The 17267-nt window shown below is 36.8% G+C and overlaps 2 protein-coding genes across 2 annotated transcripts; both read right to left on the reverse strand.

Moving 5' to 3' along the window:
* Window positions 1-386: 386 nt before the first annotated feature.
* LOC131770196 (uncharacterized) lies at window positions 387-6743 on the reverse strand. The gene is made up of 4 exons (XM_059085910.2): window positions 6618-6743; window positions 4798-5005; window positions 1294-1397; window positions 387-593 (listed from the first exon to the last, which is right to left on the reverse strand). Exons 1-4 carry the CDS (start codon window positions 6645-6647, stop codon window positions 387-389), a joined length of 549 nt encoding a protein of 182 aa, XP_058941893.2. The 5' UTR covers window positions 6648-6743.
* A 6834-nt stretch (window positions 6744-13577) lies between these two features.
* LOC131770227 (uncharacterized) lies at window positions 13578-17083 on the reverse strand. The gene is made up of 4 exons (XM_059085943.2): window positions 16987-17083; window positions 15382-15589; window positions 14589-14692; window positions 13578-13897 (listed from the first exon to the last, which is right to left on the reverse strand). The coding sequence occupies exons 1-4, from the start codon at window positions 17008-17010 to the stop codon at window positions 13691-13693; spliced, it is 543 nt and encodes a 180-aa protein (XP_058941926.2). The 5' UTR covers window positions 17011-17083; the 3' UTR covers window positions 13578-13690.
* Window positions 17084-17267: the final 184 nt, after the last annotated feature.

A 17267-nucleotide genomic window follows, 5' to 3' on the forward strand; every position in this document is an offset into this window, starting at 1 on the left:
AAAAAATTATACAAACACGTGTCAAGTTGTAAACGGAAAGAAGCAGTGTGAGGTTTACTGCGATGGCAGAGACACTTTCGACCAAAACATAAAGGGTATCAAATTATTTTTAAGCACTAACGATGTAGTACTCGTAGAAACATAAGATCGATGCGGTTATTGTTTTCTCGTGGTTCAGGGATTTCACAATAGTTATAAATTGGTGACTAGATTGCGTAGTAAAATGCAAATGACAAATTAGATTTTAATAAATATCTTTTATTCTTTGCACACTTAAGAAATTAGATTCATCGAAAGATTCAATAATATCATTGACAAAAGAAACAAATTCACTTGATTTGGCCAATGTCTTTAAAAATTCAGAACTTTGTAAAATAAACATACAGTCAAGACCATCTCTCCATGAAACACCGTTTGTCTTGATTAGTTGTGGAAATAATAAATATATTTTCATCAGAGAAGTTGGCACTAACTCCGAGGTACAACGCCTGATTGGTACTCGAGGTGTATTTGTATATAAATTTTCCGGCGGTATTTTTTTCCTCTTTGAATAGGAAGTCGTGGCTGGTTGTTGTGTCGCACGCTGACTGTTCCTACAAAACAACAAATTTAACACTTATATGTAATTTTTGATGAAATAAACTTCATTTGACCTGCGGATAAAAATCAAGTAAAGCTGTGATCCTCGCAAGTGAGCTGCAATTTACGTAACTGCAGAAAAAAAGCCTGAAAAAAAATCAAACGTCTTGTCGAAGCCTGAATTTTTTGCAGGCCTCTTTTCTGCATTTGCTTAATGACACTCTCAGTTTATTTTCTTTGCCATTGTTATCAACTTTCTTATTATCATCGTAACCGTCGTTGTGATTATCATTTTATTAAAAGTTGCTTATTGGCTAAAGGTCGTGACTGAAATCTTTGCCACTAAATGCTGCTCAGCCGGCAAAATGAAACATATTTATGAAAATTTACAACGAAGCCAAATAAAGATATATTAGGCGACTTATCACGCAACCCATAGGATAGCGCCCGCTGTGAAAGGGCTGGATTAGAGAGTACTACCCGCTCAATCAGATGGCAGGATTTGTAGAATACCGCTCGCCCACGCATCGAAAGAAAAATAATATATTTATTATTTTACAATTTTTATCATCGCCATAACCATAAATTGATTTGCTCATGAGTAGACAAGCAAGAAAAGAAGGAAAAAACAAGGACTTGAGCACTCGTAATAGACCTAAACGACCCACTTAAGTAGGTTTTGCTTTCTCTTTTGTATTAGCAATCTGAACTCACCTCAAAAATTACGTCCGTCTTACTTATGACTTTCAACGAATATCTGGTGCTTCCGTCATCAAATTGAATACACTTCTTACTATTGTACTTCACGATCTCAAATCCTGCAAGAGAATAATCATATCAGTAAAAAAACGAATTTGGAAGGACTTCGACAATCCACCACTGTTATCATCATCGAATCAGCCGTGGAAGACGACACTGCTTTTCGTGCAGATGATTTTTTGTAAATATATGTAAAGATATAGTCGCTAGTGCTTTGTATTCAGGAAATCTGTCATCAATGTTGTCATTTACACGTGATATATTATACTTCTTTGTGCAAATAGAAATATTGCAGATTTGTTAAAATTTTCCTGAGCTATATTTCTTCCTATCCTCGAGGAACACTCAGAACAGCTTTGGCCGTCAGTTATCGTTCATGTCAGAATTGACAATGATGTGTTTGGGAAATATTAAAGAAAATGGCGTGATTTTTGGAGAAAGACTCAATCACCAAAGCTCTATAAGCGTTTCTGAAATGTTGCGTCTCACACTGACTTGGTGGATATATTTTAACAGAATTTTATATTATCATACATATTATCACATAAACTGCGGTGTTATACAGGGAATTCCGGCTCTGAGAAAAGCTGTAACAACAAACGTGAAAAAATATTGTATTTTTTCACGTGTGTTGACACGGCCAATCAGCTGCTGACAGGTCACTCGCCACTCGGTCAGGTTGATGAATGAACTGCAAAGCCTTCACGATTCTCAATACAAGTTGTTTGTCGGAGCTTTCTCGAATTATGGCGGCTAAAACACTAAAAAATCAGTATCGCTGACTGACCGTGAGGTTAAAACCTTCTTAAACGGGGGATGGAAACCAATATACTAAAAGAACAACCGAAAGTTACTTATTCAGTGGCTTTGGTGTTAGCATTTCTCTCGGCTGAGAATGAAAATCAACAACTGGAAGATTTGCCACCGGCCGATTTTGGCCGTTTACCTGAAAAACTTCTTCTGTCGGTAAGGAAAAATTCAATATATGAGAATTTTGTAAATTGAAAAAATTACGACCATTGTATTTTTTGTAATCATGATTCAACGCATTTTTTCCTCTTAAGAGTTAGCGCCAACGCACTCTACGATTGTTATTCGGGGATTATCGATTCATTTACTTGCATTCATTTATGAAGTCGGCTTTTCTTCTCAGTAAAGGGCTATTGTGTTTATGTGATAAACAAAATAATCATGTTTGCTTGTAAATATGGAATTTTTTCTTCTCGTGTTCAACTCGACATCTCACTCGTTCGCTGCGCTTTCTCGTGAGCTATCGAGTTAAACACTCGAAAAGCAAAATATATTAAAGTTCACACGGCAACCAGGTGGACAATCAGACATAGTTTGAAGCTACACTGGTTTGCAGATTTAATGAATGTAACCGAGAAAGCGGTTTTTCTTTGCAAAAAGGAAAATTCAGATTTATCGGAGCATACTTGCCTAACCAACCATACAATTGGGTGGGATAATTCTAAAATTATCACTACTAATCGGCGTTACCACCAGCGCCTTTGTTTGGAGGCTTGGCACATTAACTCCGCCCACGCTCCTTTAAATCGTGACGATGGCGGTCTGCTTCCTGACGCCTATTTACACCTCGTCAGAAAAAAGGCCGCTAATTAGTGATCATATAAAAGGACCTCTTGTTGCAGCGTTTAGATCACCCCTGATGAAGGCACTAGACAGGAGTGTCGAAACGTTGGGTCTATGAATTGTAACATTCTTCGGTTACATTCATTAAATCTGCAAACCAGTGTAGCTTCAAACTATGTCTGATTGTCCACCTGGTTGCCGTGTGAACTTTAATATATTGTAACCGAAGAAGTTACAATTCATAGACCCAACGTTTCGACACTCCTGTCTAGTGCCTTCATCAGGGGTGATCTAAACGCTGCAACAAGAGGTCCTTTTATATGATCACTAATTAGCGGCCTTTTTTTTCTGACGAGGTGTAAATAGGCGTCAGGAAGCAGACCGCCATCGTCACGATTTAAAGGAGCGTGGGCGGAGTTAATGTGCCAAGCCTCCAAACAAAGGCGCTGGTGGTAACGCCGATTAGTGGTGATAATTTTAGAATTATCCCACCCAATTGTATGGTTGGTTAGGCAAGTATGCTCCGATAAAGCTGAATTGTTCTTTTTGCAAAGAAAAACCGCTTTTTGGTGCTCTTTTAACCGTGTACCAAACTGGCGTTTGGTCTGTCCGATGTATTCGTTGTCACAGTCATTGCAAGGAATAGAATAAATGGCGTCGGTTCGTTGTTCTTTAGTGACAGGATCCTTAGGTTTGGCGAAAATATGCCCCAAAGTCTGAAAAGGTTTTTGAGCAACTTTAACGTTGTGGCTATTCAAAATTCTCTTGATGGGTTCAGTATTTAGGCAAGTATGCTCCGATAAAACTGAATTGTTCTTTTTGCAAAGAAAAACCGCTTTTTGGTGCTCTTTTAACCGTGTACCAAACTGGCGTTTGGTCTGTCCGATGTATTCGTTGTCACAGTCATTGCAAGGAATAGAATAAATGGCGTCGGTTCGTTGTTCTTTAGTGACAGGATCCTTAGGTTTGGCGAAAATATGCCCCAAAGTCTGAAAAGGTTTTTGAGCAACTTTAACGTTGTGGCTATTCAAAATTCTCTTGATGGGTTCAGTAACACCCTGTATGTAAGGAATAACAGCAAAACCAGTCGCTGGTTCCCTTTCATCAAGAGCGTTACTATTTGTAACTGGTTTTTGGCAGTTACGGAGAAAAGTTTTTGTATAGCTATTTGCCTTTAGGACATTGGAAATATATTTCCTCTTCTCAGCCTTCGAATCGAGTGATGATGGTAGACAATCAGACTCAGACTGGTAGACTCGAAAAGCAATTCCATATCTACGCGCGCCCGTGCATTATTCTCTATTTATCATATTTATAATATGAGAGATGGTAAGTTTTAAGATTATTCCATGAGCTAAGGTAAAAGACCAAGGCGAAAAAACAAACAAGAAAATAAAAAAAAATTTTTGAATTTGTTCTCTCTTCACTGAAAATTTGGAGGGTCATAAAGTACTCGGATGCATATATCTGACTTTAAACCTTCAAATACCTCCAGTTGCGGATAAAACGCTTCTACAGTGAAACGATTTAAGTAAGGAATGATTATTATCGCCAACTGAGTTTTAACGCAAAAAAATCAGCCACAATGATGAAACCAAATGCGTTACAATCAGTTCCTCACTTAATGTGGATATTAGTCTTTTTCAAATGAGCGCCTATGCTTCCCTGTGCGTCCTGGATTTTTCGATTTTTTTTGGATGATATGGAGCCTAAAATTTAATTGTCCTAGTAAGCCCTTTTTTTCTAAACAATATCCCAGCGTCAAAAGGTACAGTCATTTTAAAACTCCTGAACAATGAAAGCTACAAGAACTAAGCTACAAATCTTTTTCAATGATAGTGTATATTGTAATCATGTAATACCCACTTGTCTGTTGGTCGAAAGTGCCTCTGCCATTGCAGTAAACCGGACACTGCTTCTTTCCGTTTACAACTTGACATTGGTTTGTGTAAATCTTTATCAGATTTCCTCCACCAAAGCATGTCTCTCTTTTAAAAGACGAACCTATGCTTCTTACCAGTGGAATGTGACTCGATCCTGTTTTTTCGTGCGACAGCACAATTACAAATGCAATCTGGATAGAAAGAAATTGAAAATTCGGGTTAGAGAATCGCTCGTGTACCTTTGCGGTTCTTGAGTAAGTCGGCTTCAATTAGAGGAACTTGAGATGCATTAGATGCGTAAATTTGACAACAAAAGGTTGTACACTCACAGTACGATGAGCAACTTTATTCTCTGCTTGACTGACTTCTAAGAGGCTTTTTTCTTTCACCTATTGCTTAACTTGGATTTTGCCCCCCTTTTTCTATTTCATACCGGTTGAGCTTAAAAAACGTATTACAAGAGTGTATAATTCAGTTCATGAAGTATCATGGTAACATCGTCAATTCTGTCAAAGTTTAGGAACCTAAAGTCTAAAAAAGAGACATACAAAAACGTCGGCCAGTCTGAGAGGAACCTCTGTGCAAACTTCGATTGAAAGATGTGGTGAAAATAAAACTGTTTGTGTATGTTTTTTTCTGTTCTTTTTTTAAAAGTGACTTCAATTTACTTTCCATGACCTGTTAACTGACACCTTGGCATCTTATACGTGTCATTTCCCACATCATCGACTTGTTATTAATTAATATGAGGAAGATTATAAAAACGTGCTGACAACTGAGTGTTGAAACGTGACTGCATCATTCTATTGTAGAATGCTCTTCTGCAGAGTTTCCCAGGAAGACTTGGAAATGTTTAACTGTCATCGGTTTTACCCAATTAAGTAATCAGTGTCTTATACGTGTCATTTCCCACATCATCGACTTGTTATTAATTAATATGAGGAAGATTATAAAAACGTGCTGACAACTGAGTGTTGAAACGTGACTGCATCATTCTATTGTAGAATGCTCTTCTGCAGAGTTTCCCAGGAAGACTTGGAAATGTTTAACTGTCATCGGTTTTACCCAATTAAGTAATCAGTGTCTTATACGTGTCATTTCCCACATCATCGACTTGGTATTAATTAATATGAGGAAGATTATAAAAACGTGCTGACAACTGAGTGTTGAAACGTGACTGCATCATTCTATTGTAGAATGCTCTTCTGCAGAGTTTCCCAGGAAGACTTGGAAATGTTTAACTGTCATCGGTTTTACCCAATTAAGTAATCAGTGTCTTGCCTCATGAATATAAGTGAAGCGAAACTCAATATAGCTGAAAGAACATTCTTGATTTTTGAGATCGAAACGTTTCGATTGCATAAAGTGGGAGCAAAGATTAACAAAGATCTTGTTAGTATGACATGCATTCATTAGCTAAACCGTGCAGAGACTTATGGACCATTAATGGCTCTTTGTATTTGCTGATGGCAAGCTAGGTTTTCCATCTCAAGAGCTCACACAAGTGACCAGGTGCCTTATTCGTTTTATAGCCCCAATGCTAAAAGCGACTTTCTTTGTTAGTTTATCGACGTGACTGCTCCAATAGAGTTTGTTATCGATGGTCACTCCAAGCAATTTTGCGCTGGTGACTTGGCTAACTTTCTGAGCGCTTTCTTGGTCTTTTTCGATCTCCCTTCTAATTAAGAAGAAGGATAATCCCTAGAAGTGATATCAGATAAAACCGGTAAGCGAAGACAATGAGTGTGTGGCGACAGGAACATTTATGAGCAGAAAAATAGTACTGTGTTTGAAACCTCGTACCTCTCCTAGCCGTCCACTGCTGTTCATCATTCTGAGAGGTGTAAAACTTATTAAAAATTATTTTCCTTTCTATTCAGCTGCCATCACATGCCATTTTGCAGGTCGAAGAAACATTGAGCATGAATTTGGCTCCTATTAAGAGAAACTGTGAAAACCGAACTTAAATCATGCTAAACCATTTTCATTCAGAAGAAAAAAAAAGTTTCAAGTCGTTGACTTTTGGCGTTGTTTTTGTGATTGTCATATAATGTCTCCCTTGGAATTCTAGAAAAAATTTTGCGCAGGGAGATCCTTGTTATTTGGTTGATTCATTCAGTTTAAAATTGTTTTTGTTTTCCTCTCTATGTTTCGTAGACTTTGAGAATTCAATGACCTTGACCTTGCTTTAGCAAACGCTTACCAAATCTTCGATACAGCTGGACATGTTGGAGAGATATTGAGATTTGAGAAAAATCCTTAAATCTAATCATCGACGCTAGCGGCATGGTTTCATTTGCCTTGTCAAGACGGGCACGTAGACAGGAGATTAGGTTTTAGCAGGGGTATAAGGACTTTTAATTTCGTAAATAGCTTCATCTGTCTTGTATCTAGATAAGAGGTTAAGCGAAGGTTGTAGCTTAAGTTCCTCGAAGAAACAACTGTGTAATGTACGTGTATGTGCAAGGAATTCCTTCAGTCAACCACACCTTGTAAAGATTGTCAGCTTTAACATAATCTTTCGCTCTGCGCAAAAACAATTTCGTGAACGTAATTTCTCAGCTTTTCTCCTTGAAGCCTGTTATTAATAAATTAAGTACAATAGGAACAAAGGGGGCGATAATCCACTACCGGCCTACTGTTGATGCGATTGAGAGATGATTACTCCTGAGACACTTTGCATGAACCATATTCGATCATAATTTGTGTTAATGTTCTTCCACAAGCAAAGTTATACAAATGTGACGAGTGTTTAAGAAAACAGTAAAAAAGAAAAATCAGAAAGCTTTGAACAATTATGAGAAACATCGAAAAATGATTGCAATCTTTCTCAAGTAGAATCGGAAGCGATTCCTGAAAATCGAAACATTAATTTAAGTGTGGCGAAAAGTCAGATGTCTCGATTACAATCTTTTTGGTGTATGTTTTCCTTATCTATTCATTAAGATAATAAAATTGCTATAATTGTTAATTTAAAAGTAAACACAATCTTGAAACTAATAATGCTTTAAAAACAACTTAATTTTGTCTTTGAAATGTTTCCTGTTTGTTTTCAATAAGGGTAAGGGTTAGTTTTAGGGCTAAAGTCGTCATGTGTTATTAAGGAAAACCAAAGATGTCAGAGGGTAACTCACATCTTTGTCATTAAAATACAACAATTATCAATAGAAATACGATTTCTTTTGTTTTTCAGAAGTGAAAACACAAATATATTCAGGCTAATTTGATGCCGACATGAAAACTGTTAATTTCTTATTGTCTATCACGCAGTTACACTCATGAGCCGAAAGGAAACGTTAGCGGGAGGTTAATCGTCCAGGATTGTTTGGAAAATGTTAAACATGATTGTGGAAATTAAAAATGATGAAAATAATCGCCTTGCTAATCCATTCTGAGGGACATGCACGGCTTAACTCAAACCTTCACGGAAGCCCTTATGTTGTTTGATGTGCGCCTCGCCGCGCTGCGGTAAGTGACGTGTGCACCAGAGACAATAAATTTTCCAGAAAAATGTAAAATTAAAAAGATATATTAATAAGACTATACTTGAAAACATGATTCCACGTTCATAGTAGTCAGTATTAGAAGCTGCTCTACTATTCGAGAGCTTTGCGTTTTGCCGGCCTCCGGTGTTCCGAGATCAACGTGGGCGAGGGATAATGAGCTTTTGCATTAAAGTATATATCTTAACGATGCAAAATAACCACGATAGTGAAATTTTTGGTCAAAAAAGATAAAAAACCTCAGAAACCTCGTTACCCAACAATGTAAAGAGAGAAATCCGAATAGTTTTAAAAAGCGATAACCAGCCGAAGACAATAATTCTCTAAAACAGCACTTAAACTGGACGCTCACTGAATGCAAACGGGCCATCAATTCATGTGTAACGATATGAATTATTTGTTGAAGTCAGCTCTTATATAGCTTACAGTCATCGCTTTTTCCTTCTAAGAACGAAAATCGCTGAAGCGCAATGGATATACAATGAGTTAAAATAGAAGTAGGGCCAAATTAGATAGAAGTACTGAACTTTAGAAGACGCGTTTGGCTCTTCAAAACAAATCTTTGGGAATTTGGACGTTGACTTTTTCTTTGACAGTAGCTTCAAAATATTTGAACATTAATGATTAGATTGTCGGGGATTTCGGATGTATGCTTGCTTCTTCACAACTAATCTCTCTTTGGCTCATTCTTTCCTTTTTGCCGTTGGTAATATTTGGTTATTTTGCAGCTTTTATGCGTTATCACCAAATCTGCCTTAAGTTTTGTCCTCTTATTTCTAGGACGTGCGTGAAGACATTTTCCGTATTAAAAACCGACTCCATTCCGTGAAAAATCGTCTTGATAAGCCAAAGCCATGTTTACTGACAAACGACGGGGTTCAACTAAATACCTGGACCATTAAGTCAAGCTGCCTGGTCGTAGAATTTCTGATTTACGCAGATCGGCGACAAAAATATTGTTACAGTCATGGTCCCAGCTAGAATTGACAAACTCGCACAAAAATCTCACTTACTTAATGCACTAAGTTCGTTAAGCTTTTTTTCACTGGCGAAAAAAGTCAATCTATCCCATGTGAAATATAATAGACGTCATTTACCATCGTGGATTGACAGTTAAATTGTTTTAATTTTAATAAGCGAGTCAGTTTTGTCACTTGCCACTGTAATTCCGGAGGTGTTGCTTAGTTGAGGACTTGTATTGAAACTCACATTTGTGAGGTGACCGTAGACATGTAAGTTTTCAATAATTATCAGTAAAAGTACTTTTTGAGTACGTTTTACATATTTTTCGAATTGCCTCCCAAGCTACCAAGCAATTATGAGTGGCAATCCTTAAAATCCGATCATAACCGAAATAGATGAAAGGGGCGTCTTTAATTCTAGCTAGTCTCTCACGTATTCCACGGTTGTTGCTTTTCGCTCTCTCTATTATCTATGACTTTGTTTAGTACTAGTACTATTAGCATCAAGGCAGCATGTTCACTTGATCAGTCAGTCAGTTTGTAATTCAAGCGGTCAGTTGCCTTTCTTTTCTTTATCTGTTTGTCTTGTTGCGGTATTCAAAGAGTAGTTTTTATGTTACCTAATGTAATGTAAAAAATAATTGTTGAAGAAAATATTTAACAAATGAATGAATCATTTAGAATCTGGTCTGCCGTAAAGTATGCCGGAAGTGTCCAGAGCAAGGAAAAAGGGTCTAGACCTGATCGGGTGTCAAATTACTCCCTCAGTTTTGCTCTCCAGAGTGCGCCATTAACTTTTAACATATTTTAGCAATGATAACAAATTGGAAGAACTTTGTGAGCCAAACATCTTTCCCTGGGATCGTATAAAATGATGCTAAACTTCACATTTTCCATCACCCAAGTTTTGGAATTTACGAGTTAGATCTCTCCCAGATTCCACATCAGACTTCGCTCCATCACGTGTCATTGCCTTGTAAACAACCTGTATTTAATCACGTATTCTAACCGCATCGTCCAACCCCACTGGGAAAAAAATTCAAATGGAACCAAATGCTACTGATAGTAAATTTTCCACGCAATTCTCCCGTGTTTCGACTTTTTCTACGAATATAATTCGGTTTTAGCTACCTTGGACTTGACCCAATCGCGTGTTAATTCCTTGTTATTAACCTGCATTTTATCACATGTCGCACATAGAGGGCGAAGTCCAGATAGGCAACAACCAATCAAGGAGCCTTCTTTGTAATATTGTCCTTTCTTCTTGTTCAATGTATCTTGACCTATTCGAGATCGCAATATATCTTTGGTTAGGGTCTAATACAGTTAAAACAGAGTTTCAGTTTGCTTTTCGTTGTAAAATACGTGGAATTTTATTTCTGAGGCAACTAACTGTTGACGAATAATTTTGATTTTCACTCTGTTGTAGGAACGGCAGCAAGCGTTGTCCCTTTCGCAACCGTTTTTGGTCTGTAATTGAGTGTTAACAACTGGGTTGAAAACGTAAATTAGCCACCGTAAAGGGTAAAAAAGCTGACGCAATCCAATCGCTCTGACGAAGGGCTAATGCTCGAAACGTCAGCTTTTTTACCCTTTAGGCTAATTTACGTTTTCAACCCAATTGTTAGCACTCAATTACCTGCTATACTCTCCCACCGACGCAGCACCACAGTTTCTTTAGAAACTTACCCCTTCATTCGTTTTTTGGTCTCTCTCCGACGGGGAATAGATAGCGTCAAGACCAAACAATTCACAGCGTCCACAGTCACAGAAGTTTCCTTTTGGAAATGTCAAAAACACTTCCGTCCTTTAATGATTTAGTTTAAACGAAAACCGTCCATTTTTCATGACTTTAAATGAAAACTTATATAGGCATAGATTTAACAATGTCTGATTTTAAGCAAATTGTAGTAGTTCTTGAGATAATTAATTATAACTTTTTGCCATTGATGATGCGTAACTTTCTCTTTTCGGTGACTTTCTAATACTCAAAGGCGTACACGATCTTAAAGCAACTTGATGGAGATAACCAAAGGTAGATGTTTAAAGACCGTCACAAACATTTAAAAGTGCGTTGAGTTTCATTTCTCGAACCACGGCCTTTAAACCAAGTAAGTTTTAGGTGTTTTTCACGTCCTGTTGTGCTCCACCAGGCTAGCTGATACAGCTTTCACAGCTTTAAAGATCAGGATAATTGACCACTTGACATTGGTACGAGAGTGTTTTTCGAAATGCCGCAGGAGTCTAAAGCTGCTTTTGTTTATTTGAAAAGGGCACATCATAACTCGCGCTCTCTTTTTTCTTTTTCTTTTTACATACATGTAATTGACTGTTTCTAGATTACCGTTTGGTTCACTGTGAAAAGAGTAGTAAGAGTTAGTCAGAGTAAGCCTTTCACAATCATCAATATACTGAAGTCCTCGACATGAGTCTAAATGAATGCTTCATTTGCTGTATATGATTAACTACGCATTAGTAAGCTTAAGGTTTCATGTTATTCGATCATTTTTGCTTAAGCCGAAATCTTTTCATTTTCATTTTTACCTCTAAAGAAATACATCCTATTTTTAACTTCGTAGAAAACAATTTTGGCCATTTCTATCCTGATTTAAAGTTGGCTAACTGACACATGCCTGATTGTTTGCAACCGGCTATGCCGCACTGCTTGCCAATTTCACGCGTAAGAAGTTAGCTTGCTAAGTATTTTCCATTTTAACGTAAAGCTCAGCACCTGCCTCACGTTTTCTGATGATTGATTAGACAGAAGACAATTGAGTCAATCGGATATCATACTTTTGTGGCTTTGGGCTTAACTTTTAATTCTTTTATGTAACAAAATTGCCAACAGGAAACACATGTTGTCTGAAAACTCCTTCTTAGTGGCGTTTGGTTGATACGGTTTTTAAAATCAGACGAGAATTTAACAACATTTTTAACATGGAATTTAACATGGTACAAACAAGTCTTTAAAGATTTTCTTCGCTATTTTTTTGCTTCATATTCTTTTCAATACAACCATGATTGAAAAATCATACTCAACAGAAATAAGAAATTTAACTAAGTTGATAAGGAAGTCATGTCACGTCAATACATTGATGCATAATCTTGTGTCGCCATTAACAATCAGTGAAGTGACTCTAAACAAAAGGTTACACTGATGTAACGCAACTAATGTTAACACTTTCTGATAAAACTTGCATATATTAACAAAGAAAAAGGTCAGTGAGACGGGTTACGCAGAACAACTAACATTTAATGTGATAGAGTGAAGTATAATAACAGGGGAATACTGAACGATTGTTAAAAGGAAACTTAATATGAAAAGAGAAATAAAAAACAAGGTTATACTAAATTGTATTAGCACAAGATCTCCCACTCGAAGTTTGGAGAGGTTATTTTTTCACACTGGCCAAAATCTTATGTAGAAAAAACTGTCTGTTTGGACTTCAAGTTCCTGAATTTTGAGACAATTGGCTATTTTACAATGATGCCACATCACGACTGAATCAAATACTTTTGTTCAACTTCTGCGAAGCTCAACTGATTTCTAATGAAAGAGAAAAAGGAAAAAAAGGAAGAATGTTTTCCTATTAATACATATAATACATATAAAGAAAAGGGCGACACCAGAGGGCAACAACCCTCATAATGGAGAGATAGATCACGCTTTAGGAAGGTCTTAATCAGCTAAATAAAAGAAAAAATCCTTGAATCCTGTCACAAGTTAAACATTAAGTGAACCCAGACGACAAATGTGCTTCATAAAACGGTGACTGTGCGAATTGTTTGCTCTTAAATATACAGATCTGTCACATCACGAAGTTCCTCCAGAAACACAAAGTGAGTTCAACTAATTTATTCACCTTTTATAAAAGGTTCTCCAGTTGCTCTTAAATCCCTTCCTTTCTATATCACATTTGTAAATGTTCAATTATCCGAGAACGTTCAATCAAGACCGAAACTATTGATGACGAGTATTGGTTCTGTTTTTAAAAAGAAAAGATTGATAAGGTGGAGGCTGGCTGATAAAAAGTTACACAAACATGTGTCAAGTTGTAAACGGAAAGAAGCAGTTTAAAGTTTACTGCGATAGCAGAGACACTTTTGACCAAAACACAGTGGGTATCAAATAATTTTCAAGTAGTAACAATGTCGTACTAGTAGAAAAATAAGATCAGCGCCTTCGTTTATCGTTTGTTTCTCAGGGATTTCAAAATAGTAATAAAATGGTGACTAGATTGCGTAATAAAATGCAAATGACAAATTAGATTTTAATAAAAATCTTTTATTCGTTGCACACTTAAGAAATTAGATTCATCGAAAGATTCAATAATATCATTGACAAAAGAACTAAATCCACTTGATTTGGCCACTCTTTAAAAATTCAGAACTTTGTGAAATCAACATACAGTCAAGACCATCTCTCCATGAAACACCGTTTGTCTTGATTAGTTGTGGAAAGAAAATATAGATTTTCATCAGAGCAGTTGGCTCTAACTCCGAGGTACAACGCCTGATTGGTACTCGAGGTGTATTTGTATGTAAATTTTCCGGCGGTATTTTTCTCCTCTTTGAATAAGAAGTCGTGGCTGGTTGTTGTATCGCACGCTGACTGTTCCTACAAAACAAAAAATTTAACATTTACTTGTAATTTTTAATGAAATAACTTCATTTGACCTGCGGATGAAAATCAAGCAATCCTCGCAAGTGAGCTGCAATTTACGCAACTGCAGAAAAGAAGCCTGAAAAAAAAATCAAATGTCTTGTTGAAGCCTGAATTTTTTACAGTCCTCTTCTGTGCATTTGCTTATTGACACATAATTTTTCAGTTTATTTTCTTTGCTATTGTTATCAACTTTCTTATTATCATCGTAATCGTCGTCGAGATTATCATTCCATTAAAAGTTGTTTGTCGGTTAAAGGTCTTGATTGAAATCTTTCCCTGTAAATGCTGGCCAGCCGGCAAAATAAAACATATTTATGAAAATTTACAACGAAGCCAAATAAGGATTTATCGGTCGACTCATCACGCAACCAATAGGATAGCGCCCGGCGTGAGAGGGCTGGATTGGAGACTACTACCGCTCAATCAGATTGCAGGATTTGTAGAATAACGCCCGCTCATGCATAGAGAGCAAAATAATAGTATTTATTATTTTTCAATTTTTATCATTACCATAACCATAAGTTGCTTATGAGTAAGGAGCAAGAAAATAAGGAAAAGACAAGGACTTGAGCACTTGTAATAGACCTAAACGATCAACCTAAATAGGTTCTGCTTTCCTTATGTATAAGCAATCTAAACTCACCTCAAAAATTACGTCCGTCCCATTTATGACTTTCAACGAATATCTGATGCTTCCGTCATCAAATTGAATACACTTCTTACTTTTGTACTTCGAGATCTCAAATCCTGCAAGATGATAACCATATCAATAAAAAAACGAATTTGGAAGGACTTCGACAATCCACTACTGTTATCATCATCGAATCAGCTAGTCGCTGTGGAAGACGACAGATGATTTTTTGTAAATACATGTAAATATGTAATCCCTAGTGCTTTGTATTCTGCAAATCTGTCATCAATGCCATCATTTACACATGATATATTATACTTCTTAGTGCAAAAAGAAATATTGGAGACTTTTTAAAAATTTCCTGAGCTATATTTGTTGCTATCCTCGAGGGATCGAGCACTCAGGACAGCTTTGGCCGTCAGTTATCGTTCATGGCAGAATTGACATTGGTGTGTTTGGGAAATATCAAAGAAAGTGGCGTAATTTTTGGAGAAAGGCTCAATCACCAAAGCTCTATAACCGTTTCTGAAATGTTGCGTCTGACACTAACTTGGTGAGCAATTTTTAAAGCGAAATCGATACCAACTCCGATCATGTTATCGTCATTTTAACAGAATTTTATATTATCATACATATTATCATATTTAGAATAAGAGAGATAGTAAGTTTTGAGCTCGATTTTCTTAGTAATATCGTAGTGTCAAAAGGTACAGCCATTTTAAAACTCCTGAACAATGAAAGCTACAAGAACTAAGCTACAAATCTTTTTCAGTGATAGTGTATATTGTAATTACGTAATACCCACTTGTCTGTTGGTCGAAAGTGCCTCTGCCATTGCAGTAAACCGGACACTGCTTCTTTCCGTTTACAACTTGACATTGGTTTGTGTAAATCTTAATCAGATTTCCTCCACTAACGCATGTCTCTCTTTTAAAAGACGAACCTATGCTTCTTACCAGTGGAATGTGGCTCGATCCTGTTTTTTCGTGTGATAGCACAATTACAAATGCAATCTGGATAGAAAGAAATTGAAAAATCCGCGTTAGAGGACCACTCGAGTACCTTTTGCGGTTCTTGAGTAAGTCGGCTTCAATTAGAGGAACTTGAGATGCATTAGATGCGTAAATTTGACAACAAAAGGTTGTACAGTCACAGTACGATGAGCAACTTTATTCTCTGCTTGACTGACTTCTAAGAGGCTTTTTCTTTCACCTATTGCTTAACTTGGATTTTGCCCCCCCTTTTCTATTTCATACCGATTGAGCTTAAAAAACGTTTTACAAGAGTGAATAATTCAGTTCATGAAGTATCATGGTAACATCGCCAATTCTGTCAAAGTTTAAGAACCTAAAGTCAAAAAGGAGATACACAAAAACGTCGGCCAATCTGAGTGAAAACTTCGATTGAAAGATCTGGTGAAAATAAAACTGTTTGCCTATGTTTTTTTCTGTTCTTTTTTTAAAAGTGACTTCAATTTACTTTCCATGACCTGTTAACTGACACCTTGGCATCTTACGTGTCATTTCCCACATCATCGACTTGTTATTAGTTAATATGAGGAAGATTATAAAAACGTGCTGACAGCTGAGTGTTGAAACGTGACCGCACCATTCTATTCTAGAATGCTTCTCCGCAGAGTTTCGCAGGAGGAGTTGGAAATGTTTAACTGTCATCGGTTTTACCCAATTAGATAATCATTATCTTACCTAATGAATGTAAGTGATGCGAAACTCAATATAGCTGAAAGAACATATATGATTTTTGAGATCGAAACGTTTCGATTGCTTAAAGTAGGAGCAAAGATTAAGAAAGATCTTGTTAGTGGGACATGCGTTCATTTGTAGACTTGAATCTGAAATCACGTCTATGATCTGCTTGGAACTCTATAGCAGTGAAGGAAGAAAAGCCTCCAAAACTATATAAGATTTGTGGATTTGTTCGAAAAATGAAACTTTAAATTAGCGAGTCTTTTTCTATTTTATACCAACGTGATTTAAAAGACAATTGTTAAAAAGAATTACAATCTATCTGAATCCAACTTTTATTTAAAAAGCAGCTCAGAGAGGGCTGTTTGGAAAAAAAGGAAAGCGAGCTTCGAGAGTTGGCGGCAACGCTTCAATATTGGTGTGGTGCATCAAACCCCATCCTATCCTTCTCCAGTTGCGTAACGATTATCGTAGACTTTGTTTCCGAAAACACCTAAAGGAGAAATTCCCCCTTGACCGATGCTTTTTTTTCTCACCCAGGAGAATTGTTACAACTACATCTGTGATAACGTTTGCGAACTGCTACACCCTTCCATGTTAATCAGTGATTGCAAACGAACTCAGCGCCACGAATAATATTATAATTAGAGATTCAATTTTGTTACTCTATGAAAATAAAAGTCAACAAACCTTGATTTACTTACTAAAAAAACCTTTTTGATGTCCATTGTTCTCCACCCTCAGGAATCTATTAGAGATCGTAGTACTCGCAACAAAGCTAAGTTTTGCAATAAAAATTTGAAGGCTCTACACCCGTTTTATACCGTTTGAAGGGCACGTATCTTAGAAGGTCCTAATTGACTTCTCATGCCAAAAAATGTTAAGAATGGATGGTATACTCTACACACAAGACGTTTAGAGTAAAAGGGAAACCTTGAGGATAACTCACAACTAAATCGCGCCTTTCCTAATAAACTTTTATCAC

This window comes from Pocillopora verrucosa, chromosome 6, assembly GCF_036669915.1.
Source record: "Pocillopora verrucosa isolate sample1 chromosome 6, ASM3666991v2, whole genome shotgun sequence".
Lineage (NCBI taxonomy): Eukaryota > Metazoa > Cnidaria > Anthozoa > Scleractinia > Pocilloporidae > Pocillopora > Pocillopora verrucosa.

Coding starts and splice junctions, on each gene's coding strand:
- LOC131770227 (XM_059085943.2), bottom strand. CDS start 17,010: ATGGACATCAAAAAGGTTTTTTTA. Junction 14,693..15,381: donor CACTTTCGACCAACAGACAA/GTGGGTATTACG, acceptor ATCATCTTGCAG/GATTTGAGATCTCGAAGTAC. Junction 13,898..14,588: donor GGACGGACGTAATTTTTGAG/GTGAGTTTAGAT, acceptor TTTGTTTTGTAG/GAACAGTCAGCGTGCGATAC.
- LOC131770196 (XM_059085910.2), bottom strand. CDS start 6,647: ATGATGAACAGCAGTGGACGGCTAGGAGAG. Junction 1,398..4,797: donor CACTTTCGACCAACAGACAA/GTGGGTATTACA, acceptor ATTCTCTTGCAG/GATTTGAGATCGTGAAGTAC. Junction 594..1,293: donor AGACGGACGTAATTTTTGAG/GTGAGTTCAGAT, acceptor GTTGTTTTGTAG/GAACAGTCAGCGTGCGACAC.